This window comes from Cyclospora cayetanensis, unplaced genomic scaffold, assembly GCF_002999335.1.
Source record: "Cyclospora cayetanensis isolate NF1_C8 unplaced genomic scaffold, CcayRef3 CcayRef3_contig_47, whole genome shotgun sequence".
Taxonomy (NCBI): Eukaryota; Apicomplexa; class Conoidasida; order Eucoccidiorida; family Eimeriidae; genus Cyclospora; species Cyclospora cayetanensis.
The window spans coordinates 164,466-178,839 of NW_020312447.1; the positions used below are offsets into that span (position 1 = coordinate 164,466).

Here is a 14,374-nt window from a genome sequence, read left to right on the forward strand (position 1 = left end):
AGTCGCTCTTCTCCGCGGTTTCTCTCTCCTCCTTGCCCCTTTTCAGCCCCCCTGCCTTCTCCTCTCTCCCTATGGTTGTCTTCTGCAGGGCGCTTGAATATGTGGATAAAGACGACGCAAGGTCGACGCCAAAGCTTGCGGCTCTTGTCGTTCTTCTTGGTGGTAGTGGCGCTTTTGCAAGTGCTGCTGCCGCTCTGGCTGTTGCCCATTCGAAAGAGACTGTCCTCGTCAGAGCTGCCGGAGGGAGGCCAAGAGTCAAAAGAGCCAACCGAGAGCTCCGCAAGGGTGCTCTCGAGCAGAGCGAGCTGAGCTTTGTAGCCCGCCTCTCCGGATGCTGCTGCTCCTGCTGCTGCGGCAGCTGCTGCGGCAGCAAGAAATCCCAGATCCGAAACAGTAAGACACACACGCCAACGGCTCGTGCTTGTTTCTGATTCGATCCCCTCGAGTTCCCGAATAAGGGGAATGTTTTTTAGGAGGGCCAGGGGTGCCCCCAAAGGGCCGCCAGAGGCGTCCGCAAAGTGGGCATCCCCCGAGTTGCCTTCCTCTCGCATTCTGACCTCGTAAACAGCCAGCTAGCTGGTTCCAGGCGCCAGCTAGCCAGAAGGACCCCCGAAGGAAGTCCAGGGCTAGCAGGCGCCAGAGCACGAAAGACTCATTAAAACCATGTGGAGTCCGCTGCTGCAGCGCTACTAGCGCCGTGGGTGTCTTCTAGTCGTTGTTAACGGCCGTGGCAGCTCTCGCAGTCGAGCGTTTGAGGCTTAAAAATCAGATTCGCGTTCAGGATCTGAAGTAAGAGGCATGTGGTTAGGAGTAAGTACACAAAGTGGTGGGGGGTCTCACTGAGGAACTTCGGCTTCAGAAAATACGATATAGGCCAACTGGACAGCATGAGTGGCGGAAGGGCTCGCAAATACACATTAAAAACCGTTCCTGTGCAATCCATAAGAGTCTTAGGTCGAGAATTTAGTGTCTAGGATCTAGGATTTAGGGTCAACAGCTAAAGGCGTAGGAGTCAGTAGAGTCCGCTCTCTGTGCATGCAGCTGCACAATGACGAAAACAGAAATCCGCATGTATTTGTTTATCGATACTCCCATATAGATCTAAATGCTATGACTTAATGCCACTATCTCTGGACTTCTGGCCGCTTACTCTTTTGTGTGCTGGTTCCGCAATTTTAGAGAGCGCTCCAGAGCGCTCTCCAAAATTGCTGCACTCGGCCAGCAACGAAGATGCTCAGGGTTCATGACCTGACGCGTTCGCTACGGGGATTATGCTTTTTTCCGCTTGCATATCGCTTGATGATCTAAGTGAGCATGCAGTCAGAGCTAAGGGCTCTGTGTCCTAACCGTGAGCTCCACGCCCTGAACGCTCAATCGTGCCTTAGAAGCCACGCCGAAATACGGAACTCGCAGAGTGCGCGAATGCAGCAAGAAGGTTTTCCCTTGGTGCAGGTTCGTCGCCGCATAAAGGCGGGAAGCGTGCCTTTTGGCGGTTTGGGCCCTGGATGGGTAGCAGGCTACCCTGCACTTGAGCACCTGTCAACACACGCTTGTCGTTGATACCAAATGAGAAGGAAATGAATACGTAGCTTGGCTGCACCTATACCTTAGCGTGTATAAAGTTGCGGTCGTTTAATAGAATAAGAATCAATGGTGTACGCTTATGCGCTAGATGCTATGTGGAACAAGTCGTGAATGCTCAAAGTACTTTTAGGATCAGGAACGCGCACTCTAGCTGAACTTCTCCCCGCGCTCCGGAACACGGGGGCTGAGTTCAGGGAAGGGGGAAAATTCTGGTGCAAGTGGATTTTTTGCCTCTATTTAGTTTTGTATGTCAGCTGGAGATCTATGTCTCTGCCTATGAAGGCTTTGATTAAAGCTTTACGCTATGTATTAGACTAAATCCTCGAGGGGTACAATAGAGGAAGGAGCAGTCATTTCGCAGATACAGGAAGAGCTTTGCAGTGCCTGTTTCTCTGTACCGGAGCCCCGAATTCTCCGGTAGGGGAGCCGCTTTGGCCAGGTGCTGCTGCTGGAACGAGGAAGTGGCAAGGGGCAAACTCACCTCCTGCGGCACCAAGTAGAGTCTGCGAGCAACATCTTGTCACCGACGCACTAACCAGACGTGCTGAATGCGTGCATCTCCCTAACCTACACTCAAGAAGCAAGCACAGCCGCATCTCACTACAATGCAGGCTGTAGTACATGGCTGTGTCTAGCGCCGAGCACTCTCATTCACGTGTAATCCTAAGGCCACAAAAACCATGCCATTAGACCAGCCCCCAAGGGAACAGGGGAAGCCAGGACTCTTTCGAGGTGCGGAGCGAAAAAGTGGGACTGTAGGAAATTAATCTGGGCTGCAAGAACTTCCTACAGCTCCTCCTCAAAAAACAGAGGCGCAGAAACAGAATTTTATTCAAAGAGGCGCTTTTAGAAAGGGAGCATATAGGTCCGCAGTCAGAGGGATGCATCCAGGAGCATACGTTTGGGCAGATCGAAAAGCAAGTCTCTCCGGACCTATTACTTTACGCAGGACGTTGGACGCAGACCACGCACTAGATGAACCAGTCCATACAGCAAAGCTTAGCTTCAACCGCGCGCTAGATGCGAGGAGGAAAGACTCTAGGTCCAGAGTAAGGGGGTCTTCTTGCCGCACGTGTGCAAGCAAGGCATATGAGGCTTTTTACGACTTCATGTACGCACAAAACAGCCTTCTTCTTTCGTTTTCACCTACAACAACCCATAAGTGCATGTCTTGCGAAGACACTATTCCCCAATCAGCCTAGTTCTCCCACGGCACCTTCTCCAATAGCCATAAGCAACGTCCTCGGCGTCTCCACTTCGTAGCCCTTCAACCAGAAGGCGTGGGGTTTCAGTATCTACAGCCATAACCTTCATGCTGAAGCCACCCCTCTGCTTAGCCTCTGGCTGTTTAAATAGGCCGCTTTCAATCCTACGCCACAGCAAGTATGGCGCAGACGAGCCTTGTTGGAGATGTCATGCTCACCTCTACAGCAGAGCTGTAAAGCTACGCCCACAATATTGTGGCATTCCTCATAGGTGTATGCTTTAATATGTGTGCATGCAGGCTTCGGTACGAGCAGGCTTAGCTGCCTATATATGTTCACGTATACAGCTATGCACGCGTTTGGTCTGTTTATATATATGTACATATTTGTGCGTTTCCGTATCGGTGTAGATTGGCATTTTTTGCACCTCGCTTCACATGCATAAATGCAGATAAAATTCCCCTTGGCAAGCACGCAACAAATCTAAGAATTGCAAAGGACTCACGCATTCACATGCACAAATATTTGCCTACGTCGGTCATATACCAATAATTCAACAAAGGCACGAACAGCAGCTCGGAAAGTGTTTCGGGCTGAGCTAAACTTCAACGCGTTCTGTTACACCAGTTGTATTCAATCAAAAATTGAAAAAAAATTGACCATTTGGCTTGTCTGTGCGCATGTTATCTACCGTAGAGTACTGTTACCTTCATCCAGAGAGGCGCAGGGTTGTGTACCGAACACACTGTGCAACTAGCTCTGGGTGCTCAGAGTGCTTGAAGAATGCAACAACACGCACCCTTACTGTCCCTCTCCTCATGCCCAGAACTGTGAAGGACGTGGGTAGGGGATGGCGGTATTTCCTCCAAGGTATACTGAGTACGTTTATTTGAAGTTTGCATCGAGTTTTGAATGGAGTGTCTCCCTGCGTAGACCTTAAAATAAAGCGTAACAAAAAGCCTCACAGGCCACAGGTCGACGTAACTGCACAACCAAGAGGAAAGGAAAGGCGGAGTTGTGCCTGCGATGCCCTTCGATGGAACCCCTTCAAGGCCGTCCAACTGGTGCAGAACCGCTCCGCTACCCTGAAGAGAAGTCTCTTGGGCTCCTCAGGCGACGTCGCCAGGGGGCCTTAAAGGCAGCCATGGGCCCTATCATGACTGTAACCCCACTTAGCAAAGAGGAAGAACCACCACTGCTCTGTAGAACCTAGAAATAGATCTCTCGAGTCGAACCCTGCACAGTCAGCCTCTAGCACGATGCTCAGGCAGTGCAAGCCGCAACCACGAGGAGCACACATGCTCAGTAGGGCATCACCTGAAGAATAGATATGCGTGTGCACGTTCATCAATGCATGCATAGGCATATGCTCGTAGTGATGTCCGCACATGTTAGAAGCATATACCGGTGTAGCGAAGCGGATTGAGGAAAACACGGAGATACAGTTGAGAGCCAGAAAGAGCTTCAATTCGCACTCATGCCCCTGACAAATTTGAATCTGCTGTCAGCCACCGAAAGAACAGAGTCCGTGTTTCAGGATTGATACGGGAGTTTATGTGAGGGACATATCCCGGTGTACAGACTCGAATTTTTGAAGGACCGATGATACAGTTGGAAGCCCGAAGCTGAAACTCGTATGCAAAGTAAGAGCTGTCCCGGACTTGCCATAGCCTCCTTGGCTGCTTCACGGCCCGTCTCCTACTCAGCCCCATTCGGCTGTCGTGTCTGTGCCTCTTCTTCAATTGCATCTGCCTCCGCCCCTCCTTCTGCTCCTGTGTCTGTGCGTGTCGATTGTGCATGGGTGAAGAGAGGTTTGCAAAGGCATTTGCTCTCAATCTGCCTGGCAAGGAGCCTTCCATAGAAGTCCCTGTATTTCTCTGGCAGCTGCTGCAGCTGCTGAATGGCTTTCTCGATACCCTGCCTTGCCCTTTGCACGGGCAGGGGATCTCTATTGCCGTACCAGTCCTTAGGGTCATAGAGTGTAGCCTCAAGGGGGGTCCAAAATATGTTGACTGCTACACTGCAGTCGACACTGAAGGTGCTGTGCAGCCAGAGAGCGGGGATATACAACAGATCCCCTGGAAAAAGCAAACACTCATGCCTTTTGGCCGTAGCGAAAAGGGGAAAGACAGAGGGATCTGCATCGTCCGGGTTTACTATGAGGCTCTTGTCCCCGTGCAAGTACAGGTTGAGCGCTTCCTCAGGAGCCCATAGAAGTATCCGCTTTCGTCCCACGACCTGCAGATAGATATTGTCTGGCACGTCGTAGTGCATGAAGAGCCGGAGGCCGGCAGAGCTAAGTCGCAGGACAGAAGAAAAGTACCTTGCCTTGCAGTACCAATCCTCTAAGGCCACGTCTTTTGCGAGCTCTGGGTAGCTGCTAAAGAAGCAGGCGCGCGCCGCCCTTCTGCTGCTGGAGCTAGTTTTTCCTCCGGAGTCGGCAGCCTCAGCATCTCTGAAGTAATAGCCTTCTCCCTGCTGCAGTAGAGGGGCAGGTTCCTGCCCTGCTTGCCCTGGTTGGACCCTCTCTAGCAGCTCGTGGAACGGCATAGAGAGGTATTTGAAATTCTTTTTTCTGAAGTCTAGACGCTCGGGCTGAGGGGCCACATGAACAGTCACAAGCCGGTCCTCTATTTTGCTTTTCAGGTAGCCAGGGTCACCCCACAGAGACACACAGGGGCCCACGGCGGCCCCCCGAATTACGCATGGAAGGCCCCGGGGAACGATCGAGGAGAGGAAGTACTCAGGACTGCATTCACTCAAAATAGGGACTGACAAGGAAGGAGGGAAACACAGCTGGGAGCTGCGCCCCCCAGGCGACGCCATGTCGGGCATTGGGGGAAACGGGTAAGATAGGGCTTTAGAAAGGGGCCGCTAGCTGGCTAAATGTTTAATCCTTAGCCGAGTAGCCATAAAAAACAAGGCGATCGAGGGGGGGAGAGGCAACGAAACGGAAGGGAAAGGGGTCTCGAGGCGAAGCAGCTCACTCGGGAGTGCAGGGCAAGCAGAGCAGAGCCCCTGCTCCCAGGAAGCTGCAGACCCTCTTAAATGTGTTTTCCCAAGACCTCATATTTAAGCCATAGCAACACGCGTAGCACAAGAGCAGATGAGAAACTGCAAACAGATCTGCCAGCCCCAGGTCTATGGACGTTTTACGCGGATCCAAGACATGGTCTCCTAGACCGAAAGCCCGAAACGCAGGGCCTAAGACCCCAAACCCTGAATGTGAATATCCAAGAACGCTGAAACCGCCTTTAGAGGCTTAGACGTCATCCCCAAGGGCACCTTGGGGTAAGCGATGGTGATGCGGGACAAGGCCCCGCCTCTCGCGTTACCTACCAAATGCATTAAGTAAAAACGGCTTGTCCATTAGAGCGCGTAACTTTGTATGTTTGTCATATGTGTTCATCACAACAGCAAAGAACCTCTGCTCTGCTTAAAACAAAGCCTGGCGGAGAAACCGGCTTCGCCCCTGAAAAACCCTTTAAGCAGTTTCCGCAACACCAGAAAGCGCAAGATCAGAAGAAAGAGCAGCAACAGTCGTTGCGGGCGGCGAACCGTACTAAAGCGGCTTCATTAGGCTGATGGCCTCCGGAATTCGTGTTACACGGTGTACCGCCGCTTTCATCCAGGGGGTCCCCTAGGGTAAGCCGCAGCTTACTGTAGGAACTAAGGGGCATCCTAGGCATCCGCCGACACTTGGCTAAGGAACCCTAGACAGAATGCTTTCTAGGGGCTCGACACGCCAAGCAGCAAACAACAAATTAATAGGCCTCAGCTCCCCAAGGCGTAAGCTTTCTCCCATTCTTGTAGGCCAGCTTTGAGCTCACGATTGGAAAAACGTTTCCCGTAACTCCTGACTTCGAGCTGGCTTTGCACTAGGAGCAGGGAAAGTAATGTGGACAACTGGACTATTCTAGTCATCTAAACTCGTGTAGGCACCGAGCGCATCGAAGTCGACAGGGGCTAATGGAATTGGACGAAGAAGGGCGAAGGGAAGGTGGCGGGGGATGGTATTTCCCTGAAAAAGGCAAGCGAAGCCATGTATTTGCCTGTGCAACACGTGGCTGGTTGCGTCGTTAGGTGTGAAGAGCTAGCTGGACCTGGAACAAGGAGAGTGACCGTACAGCCGCTCCCGCTCTGAATCCGACCAGTTAGAAAAGGAACAACAAAGCCTTTGCGAGTCTGTGAATTTTGTGCGCAATGCGGTGCGAGGCCTCCGAAACCCCTCATAATTACGCGCCCTACTTTGCTCAAGGCGCGTGTCAAGTGTGAACCTACGGTATGACAAAATCATGTGCTTCTGGAGCCGAATTAGGAAATTCATAGTCCTCTTTGCTTGACGCATGCCTACGGATACACTGGAGTCTTCCTCTCTCTAGTCTCGCAGTTTACTTTGTATCTCGATCAGTGTGGTAGGTCACTTCACAGACGACAGAGTACCACACAGATTTCCCTCCAGCTTGCCACGACCTTTTCGCACTGTTGTCTGTTTTGCACTGCTGTTTGTTCCTCTGTTGTGTCAGAAATTTTTGCCAGTTTCAAAGGAGAAGCTGCAAAGTCGCCCACTTGCAACTCATTGAAGCCTTCAGCACTACAATTTTGTCTTTATCTTTGCAGAAAACTTGTGGATTTTGCACTCCGACGTTCTTCGATGTTGGAAGGTACTGTGGGGAGTTCTAGCGCGTATGGCCTTCTCCAGACCTGCAGTCCTCTTATCGGTCAGCCCCTTTGTTCAGGCTGTTTACTAGGGCTGCTGCGCTCATGCTTCACCCTATTCTATTTGATTATGCAGATTGCTTGACGAATTTGCTGTTTTGTGTCATGTTGTACCGCTCAATCGAACGCTTTTCAGCAGACTCCAAACTCAATGCACCCTACTTATACATTTTAAAACGTTCTTTCGAAAGAATTCTCTTTTACTTGGCGGTGACCCATAGAGTTCTGACGTGAATCGAGAGTGACAGCTACGATGGGCGCTGCTGCACCCTCCAAGCAGTTCGGGCACTTACAGCTAGCTGCACATAGTATCCAGCGCAGGGGCGCAATATATTGCGTCATCTTATATACGTCTAGTAGTGCTCTTAAAACTGCGAAGAGATAAAAGAGTTAGTTGGCGCCTCAAGTATTCTTAGTCAATTGTAACCAGTGTAGTAGCAAGGGCCCATGTCTAGCCTAGCTCGCTACACACATTGCCTCTTAAGGGAATAAGACATAAAAACTTTCTCATCCTGAGGCGACCAGATCTTTCAGCACTATCCTCCCTTTGTCCTTTCACGGTTGCAAGGGCTATGTTGCCTTGGTCGATCCCCAGTTTCGTACTTTACGTCACTTCACGCTAGATAGAAGGCCTTCTCATGTAGAAAAGGCTAATAGCACCTGTGCCAACGCGAAATACAGACTGGTCAAACCGTCCTACTTCTTTGATTGGCCCCAGGTAGCATGCGCACTCAGAAGTGATTATACGCAGTGTAGTCAGCATACAAGTCGGCAGACGCTTGCGACAATGAGTTCAGGGTTTCACCCAGAGCTATCTCGGGGGAGTATAGGTCTCGGATCTCATGATCTATTTTATAGGAGAACCTATATGAATCAACTCTAGGATTGGTTACCCCCGAATCTTCGCTGACAGGCTGGTGTAAGCGTCTTGCGGCAACGGGACACTCGCAAGAAAAGACCTCCCCCATGTGCCCATTCCTGGGGTAGCGGTGCCCAATGCCGTACAAAAGCCATTCTGTAGGTTCATGGATCTAGAAATATTTCTGAGGCGATGCTCTGGAAAAAAATGTTGATTTCGATGCCACTTGGGGAGCGGTTCACGTGTCCAGTGGGAGGCGCGGTGGGAACGAGCGCTACTTCCCGGCCAAAAAATGAGGTACATATGCTAAGAACAATATCAAGAGACAGGCAAAAATATATAACTAGTGACACTTTGAGGAAGTTTCACTATATTTACTTTTTCAAAAAAAGGCGTGAAAGGGGATCGCGACAAGCTATTCATCTGTCGGGGCGCTGCTGGGCTGCACGCAGGCCGGCGCCGGAACTTGCCTGTGTCCCTCTCGAAGTGTGCAATTCTGTCAGCACACATCTTGCTTTTGTATTGTCTATATTTTTAAGGCTTGTATGTGCGCAGTTTCTTTTCTGTAGTCCTTCCCTCGACCTCCAGCTGATCAGTACACCGGTTTCTTCTGGAAACCGTGGCGTTGATTGGCCAGGATCTGACAACCTGATCTGCATGGTGATGCATTTCTATTGGTGTATTTGGATGTAATTTTAAAGCTCAAGGACCAGAGAAAAGCACGTTTTAGCAACCTCACAAAAAGGAGCGCATACAGGTTTGAGGGTAGGCGTCACAGGAGGGCTCAGACCATAGTTTGTTAGGCAGTACGTGTACTCCTCTTTTTCGCCGTAGTCCACTGTGTAGACCTCGTGTTCCGTATTAAGAGAGCCCCTCTTTGTGTCACAATGTTGAGAGTGAAGCCTCACTGGGGATGCCTCCTGGTGCTCCTACTAGCGGTGGTGTCACCGCCGGGCACAACTGCGCAAACGTCAGACATGGCTATCCCAGTTGGCGAAGGGTCTGTAGAACCGAGTGATACTGGCAATCTTACAGATGACGTCAATCCACACACGCATCCACAGGAAGGCGAAGACGGGCAACCTCTCACTGGAGCTGTGGACGATGACGGTCTGTTGGCTTCCCAGGGAGATGATGCACATGCATTGCCTCCTCCGCAAGACTTCTCAGACAAGGAGGAAGACCTTCGACAGAAAATGGAGGTTGAGTATCTTCCTCCCGGAGCCGTTCAGTCTATTTCGAAGGACGAGCAGCAAGAGGGAAAGCAACCCATTGGACCGGCAAGACAGCGCCTCAGGGAGTGGGCAAAAACGCACCAGAATTTGGCATTGTTTCTCCTAGTCGTGTTCACGATTTTGCTGATCAAGGGTGTAATTCCAGCTGAGAAACTGCCAGAAGGCTTCGATTTAACTAAGCTGTGGTCGAAGGTACTGGCGAACTTGGAGGAAACGGTACCTCGGTTAGCCTCTAGACGCGTTGGCTGAAGACACCTCGGGAGAAGATGTCATGAAGGGCCAGGCTAACTAACTGAAGCACCCAGTGGAGGTACAGACATCGACTTTGAGAAAAATCACGAGAGGGATATACGGGGAGCGAACCGCAGACCAACGATGGGTAGCGGCGAGTTCGGAATGCATATTCGAATGGCAGTGTCAGACCTCTTCGAACGAGCTATGCGCTGTCGATCGAAGGTGTGATGCAACAAAGTGTTTTTTGGAAATCCATGTAATTGCCGCAAGGGTCCGAAAAAGCCTTGTTTGTCGCCTAGATCTCACGGATGCATGTGTGTGTACCAGGTTGCACCCTGCCAGGCAGTGCATGCACTTTAGATATCCTAGAGGAAAGAGGTCCCCTAAGCAGTGTGGCAAGCCCAGCGCCTGCCGTATTTAAGCCGCCTGGTGCTTTGTTTGCACCGCAGAAAGCTTGTGTATCTTTTAGAACTGCTTGCTCGAATGGTGCATCGTAAAACCGCAGACTCTTTCCTTCCATGACACGCTTCATTTCAAGTCATCTTTGGCTGTAAAAGAGCGTGGTTATGCGTATAGTTCGAAAACGCAGACTTTTCCTTTCAAGAAATGCTCTATTTGAAGTCTCTTTTGGCTGTGTAAAAGCGTAGTTGGTCGTGTCTACAGTTGCACGAGCACACAGAGTGTGAGCCTTCTAGAGAGAGTACCTACTGGTGTTCACGAGACAAAGCCTACACTGGCTCCTTTGACCTATAAAGAGCATCTTTTCCGCGCACGGCGTCCTGACGCCGCGGTGTATGTGGGTACCACCGTACGTGGGCTGCTGAGACTCGCCTTTTTCTAGACCTCTTGACTGCAGTGCTTCTGTCTGTGTGGACTACACCTTCGGCTCTCCTGAGCTTTGTACCTCTCCGGCGGCAGATCGCCGCTGCGAAGGCAGCGGGTTTGGCCATGTCATGCGCGGAACTGTGCAGCTGGCAAGCTACATTTCGCCAGCGTCAAGTGCATGCGCTGCTTTCTGCCACTGCATGCGAAGCCATGATGGGTCTTGCGCTTTTGTCCACCCTGGAAGCGCCGCCTCTACACGGGGTTGACGTTTTATTTTCCCCTTGTTCTAAGCACGATCATGTGGACCAAGACCAGCCTCACCTCAGACTCTCAACACTTGAACTACCATACAGAAATTGGGGTGCACCGTTGTGCAAAGTCCCCGCGCAGCGGCGATCCGCTGTCGTTGACGTAACAAATAAGGAGGAAGGCCGTGCGGCCCCCTCACACAAAGGGCCCCCTGTGAATAGGTGCAGCAGGGGGGCTACGAAGCAAATTGCAGAGCTAAGCGGTGTGCTCCAGCCGCCTTGGGAGCCGTAAAGCCCGCCACGCTGCCTAGCTGCGCTCAATATCTCCCTTCTGTGCAGGCCCAGTTGAAGCAAGCCGCTAGAGCTAGCTGTGCTGGCGATGGGAAAGGGATGATGAGCTATACGGAAAAACATTGCAGGAGCTTTAACCCGCCCACGCACTTCATGCTTTCTGGAAGTGCACGAGGAGCTTGTCTGCAGCATGTTCTGCTGCAACTTGCATCAGGCCCTGCTGCCTCTCTCGCTGCGGCACTTGCTCTCGGCGTTGCTGCTCCAGCACCGGCACAAGCAACAAGGCACGACAGAAAGATGACTAGAAATCATTTACATGCGTTCCCACCGCCTGCGAACATTGCAGAAAGCGGGATTCGAGGTGTCAGTGAAGTGCATACAACTGTTGCTCCTGCCACTCCGGCTGTCAACAAAAATTGAGGCCCCCATTGACCCTGGAATTCGCGAGAGGATGCAACCGCCCCAGCAAGGCACCCCGCAGGGAAGCTAACAGCCAGCTGTGCTCCTGGACGCCTCTGCAACACGGGCAGGACGGCTGCAGTTGCTGCTCTCGCTGCCACACCTCCACCAAGGCCAGCGACAGGCAGAGGACTCGCCGCTCCTCGTGCTGCTGCGCCTGCTCTTGTTGGTGGTGGTGGTGCTGCTGCTGCTGCATGCGTGCAGCGATTCGACTTTGCGCAGAAAGAAGCTGCTGGAGCAGATGTGCCAACAGCAGCCGCAGTCGCAGCAAAGGGGCCGCCCTAACGGCTGTTTCTAGACACTGCGCAGTGTACGCCGCTTGGAGAGAAGCTGCGTGCTTCAGCAGGGGCTGCCACAGCAGAAGCAACAAATTAAAGGAACCACTGGCGCTGCAGCTGTCCAGCTGCGGCGACAGCACCTGCTGCTGCTGCTGCTGCTGAGATTGCACGAGCAGCCAGTTGATCGTCGATGCAGCTTTCTTGGCAGCCCACGCGTAACAGCAACAATATATCGGGACCGATGATGAAGCTGCCGTAAGGCAATGCTCGACGAGCAGCTTGAGCTTTTCTCTAACAACACTTGTCGCTCCCGGTGCTGCAACTGCTGCAGCTGGTGCTTCTGCAGCGACTGGCAGTGTTACAGCTGATGCTTGTGGGAAGGAATCCGCTTCGTGCCGCCTCCTCTTTGGCCCTCCTGCACCTCCAGCTTCGACGGTCTGCTGCTGCTGCCTGTAGGGCTGCTGCAAATGGCACTTCTCTCGCGTATTTTGTGCCGCATGCTGCTCTTTTTGTGCTCCCTGCGACAGCGGCCGCAGAAACTCCTCCTCGAGAACTTGCCAATCCTCTCCCTGATGAGGCCGTCGAGACTCCAACGAGGAGTTACCTGCCGACGGCACCTCGTGATGTTGCTGCAAACTAGATGATTGCAGCAATGTACTATCCTCCAAACCCTGCGCCTGCCGCCGCTCGTCCTCTGCCGTTTGATCCTTCAAGTGCAGGGGCAGCAACAATTCATCCTCTTCCTCCTGCTGATGTTGCTCTTCCTCCTGCTGCTCTTTCAGTTCCAGTGGCAGCAGCACTTCATTCTCAACCTCCTGTTGACGCTGCTCTTCCTCCTGCTGCTTCTCCAGTTCCAGTGGTAGCAACAGCTCATCCTCAAGCTCCTGTTGATGCTGCTCTTCCTCCTGCTGCTTTTCCCTTTCCAACGGAAGCAACAGTTCATCCTCAAGCTCCTGTTGATGCTGCTCTTTCCTTTCCAGTGGAAGCAGCACTTCATTCTCAAGCTCCTGTTGATGCTGCTCTTCCTCCTGCTGCTTCTCCCGTTCCATTGGAAGCAGCACTTCATTCTCAACCTCCTGTTGATGCTGCTCTTCCTCCTGCTGCCTTTCCCTTTCCAACGGAAGCAACAGTTCATTCTCAAGCTCCTGTTGGATCTGCTCTTCCTCCCGCTGCTTCTCCCGTTCCATTGGAAGCAACAGTTCGTTCTCAAGCTCCTGTTGATGCTGCTCTTCCTCCTGCTGCTTCTCCCGTTCCATTGGGAGCAACAGTTCATCCTCAAGCTCCTGTTGATGCTGTTCTTCCTCCTGCTGCCTTTCCCTTTCCAACGGAAGCAACAGTTCATCCTCGAGTCGCTGTTGTATCGGCTCTTCTTGCATCAAACGCTGCTCCCCCTGCAATGCGTGCTGCTGCTGGCCCTCTTGCAGTGGCAAAAGGGCTCCGGCTTTGATCTGTTCCTCCTGTTGTTCTTGTTGCAGTCTTTGCTGCTTGTCGAGGTGCTGGTGCTGCTGCTTCCGCGCATGCGCCGGCTGCTGTACAACAGCCACCTGAAGGTGCTGCTGACTATCCTGGCTTGGAGGCGACGAGGACTTGTTCTCGAAGCTTGACTCTTGCTGCTGACCTTGTTGCTGCTTATCCCGCAGGCTTGTCTCTGACCGAAGATTCTCCCCTAGCCGTGAAAACGACTGGTCTTCTGCCAGCTGCTGCGGAGGCTGCATCAGCCCTCCTTCTTCCACAAGGACCCCTCGTTGCTGCTGCTGCTCTTCACGCGCCTCCCCCACCCCCCAAGTCTGCACGTCAAGGCCCTCCCCAGACGCACGCGGGGAAGAGGAGTCTGCTGCTGCTCTTGCTCGAGGGATGCTGCCGCCGCTACTGCGACTGCTGCTGCTGCTGCTGCTGCTGCTGCTGCTGCTGCTGCTGCTGCTGCTGCTGCTTCCAGTTCTGCAGTACTGCGGCGAAGGTGGTGGTGCTTCGCAGCCCGAAGCCACGACAGCATCCAATCGCCAGGCTGCTTCAGCACTAGGAGGCAACTGTTGCTCTTGTTCTTTTTGTTGATGCTGATGCTGCTGCTGCTCTGCAGGCACTTCGCCTGCCCCGAAAATCTCGTCATCCAGGCTCTCCACAGGCAACGGAGGGGATGTAGGGTCCGCTGATGCTGCCGCTGACGCTTCTTGCACCTTGTTGCAACTGTGCTGCGAGGTGTTGCTCCCGTTGGTGAGTTCGCCGTATTGCGGAGAGGGGGGTGGCGCTGCACATCCCAACGCAACAGGCGCTTTGAAGCTTCTCGCGGGAGCTCCAGAGGCGCTAGCAGGCGGCATTTGCTGCTGTGGCTGCTGTGTCGTCATCAAATCTCGGATGCATCTGGCATCTGCAGCGGCGAGTCTCTGCAGCCTTTTCACGTCCTCTCTTTCCCGCTGAAGTTGCAACAGGGTAGCCTGCA

The 14,374-nt window shown here is 52.6% G+C and overlaps 1 protein-coding gene across 1 annotated transcript; it reads right to left on the minus strand.

Moving 5' to 3' along the window:
• Positions 1–11,606: 11,606 nt before the first annotated feature.
• On the minus strand, positions 11,607–13,930 carry LOC113146654. Its single transcript, XM_026334664.1, has 2 exons — positions 13,822–13,930; positions 11,607–12,031 (listed from the first exon to the last, which is right to left on the minus strand). The coding sequence occupies exons 1-2, from the start codon at positions 13,928–13,930 to the stop codon at positions 11,607–11,609; spliced, it is 534 nt and encodes a 177-aa protein (XP_026190449.1).
• Positions 13,931–14,374: the final 444 nt, after the last annotated feature.

Coding starts and splice junctions, on each gene's coding strand:
- LOC113146654 (XM_026334664.1), bottom strand. CDS start 13,930: ATGCTGTCGTGGCTTCGGGCTGCGAAGCACCACCACCTTCGCCGCAGT. Junction 12,032..13,821: donor AGCAGCAGCAGCAGCAGCAG/CAGCAGCAGTCG, acceptor GTGGTTCCTTTA/ATTTGTTGCTTCTGCTGTGG.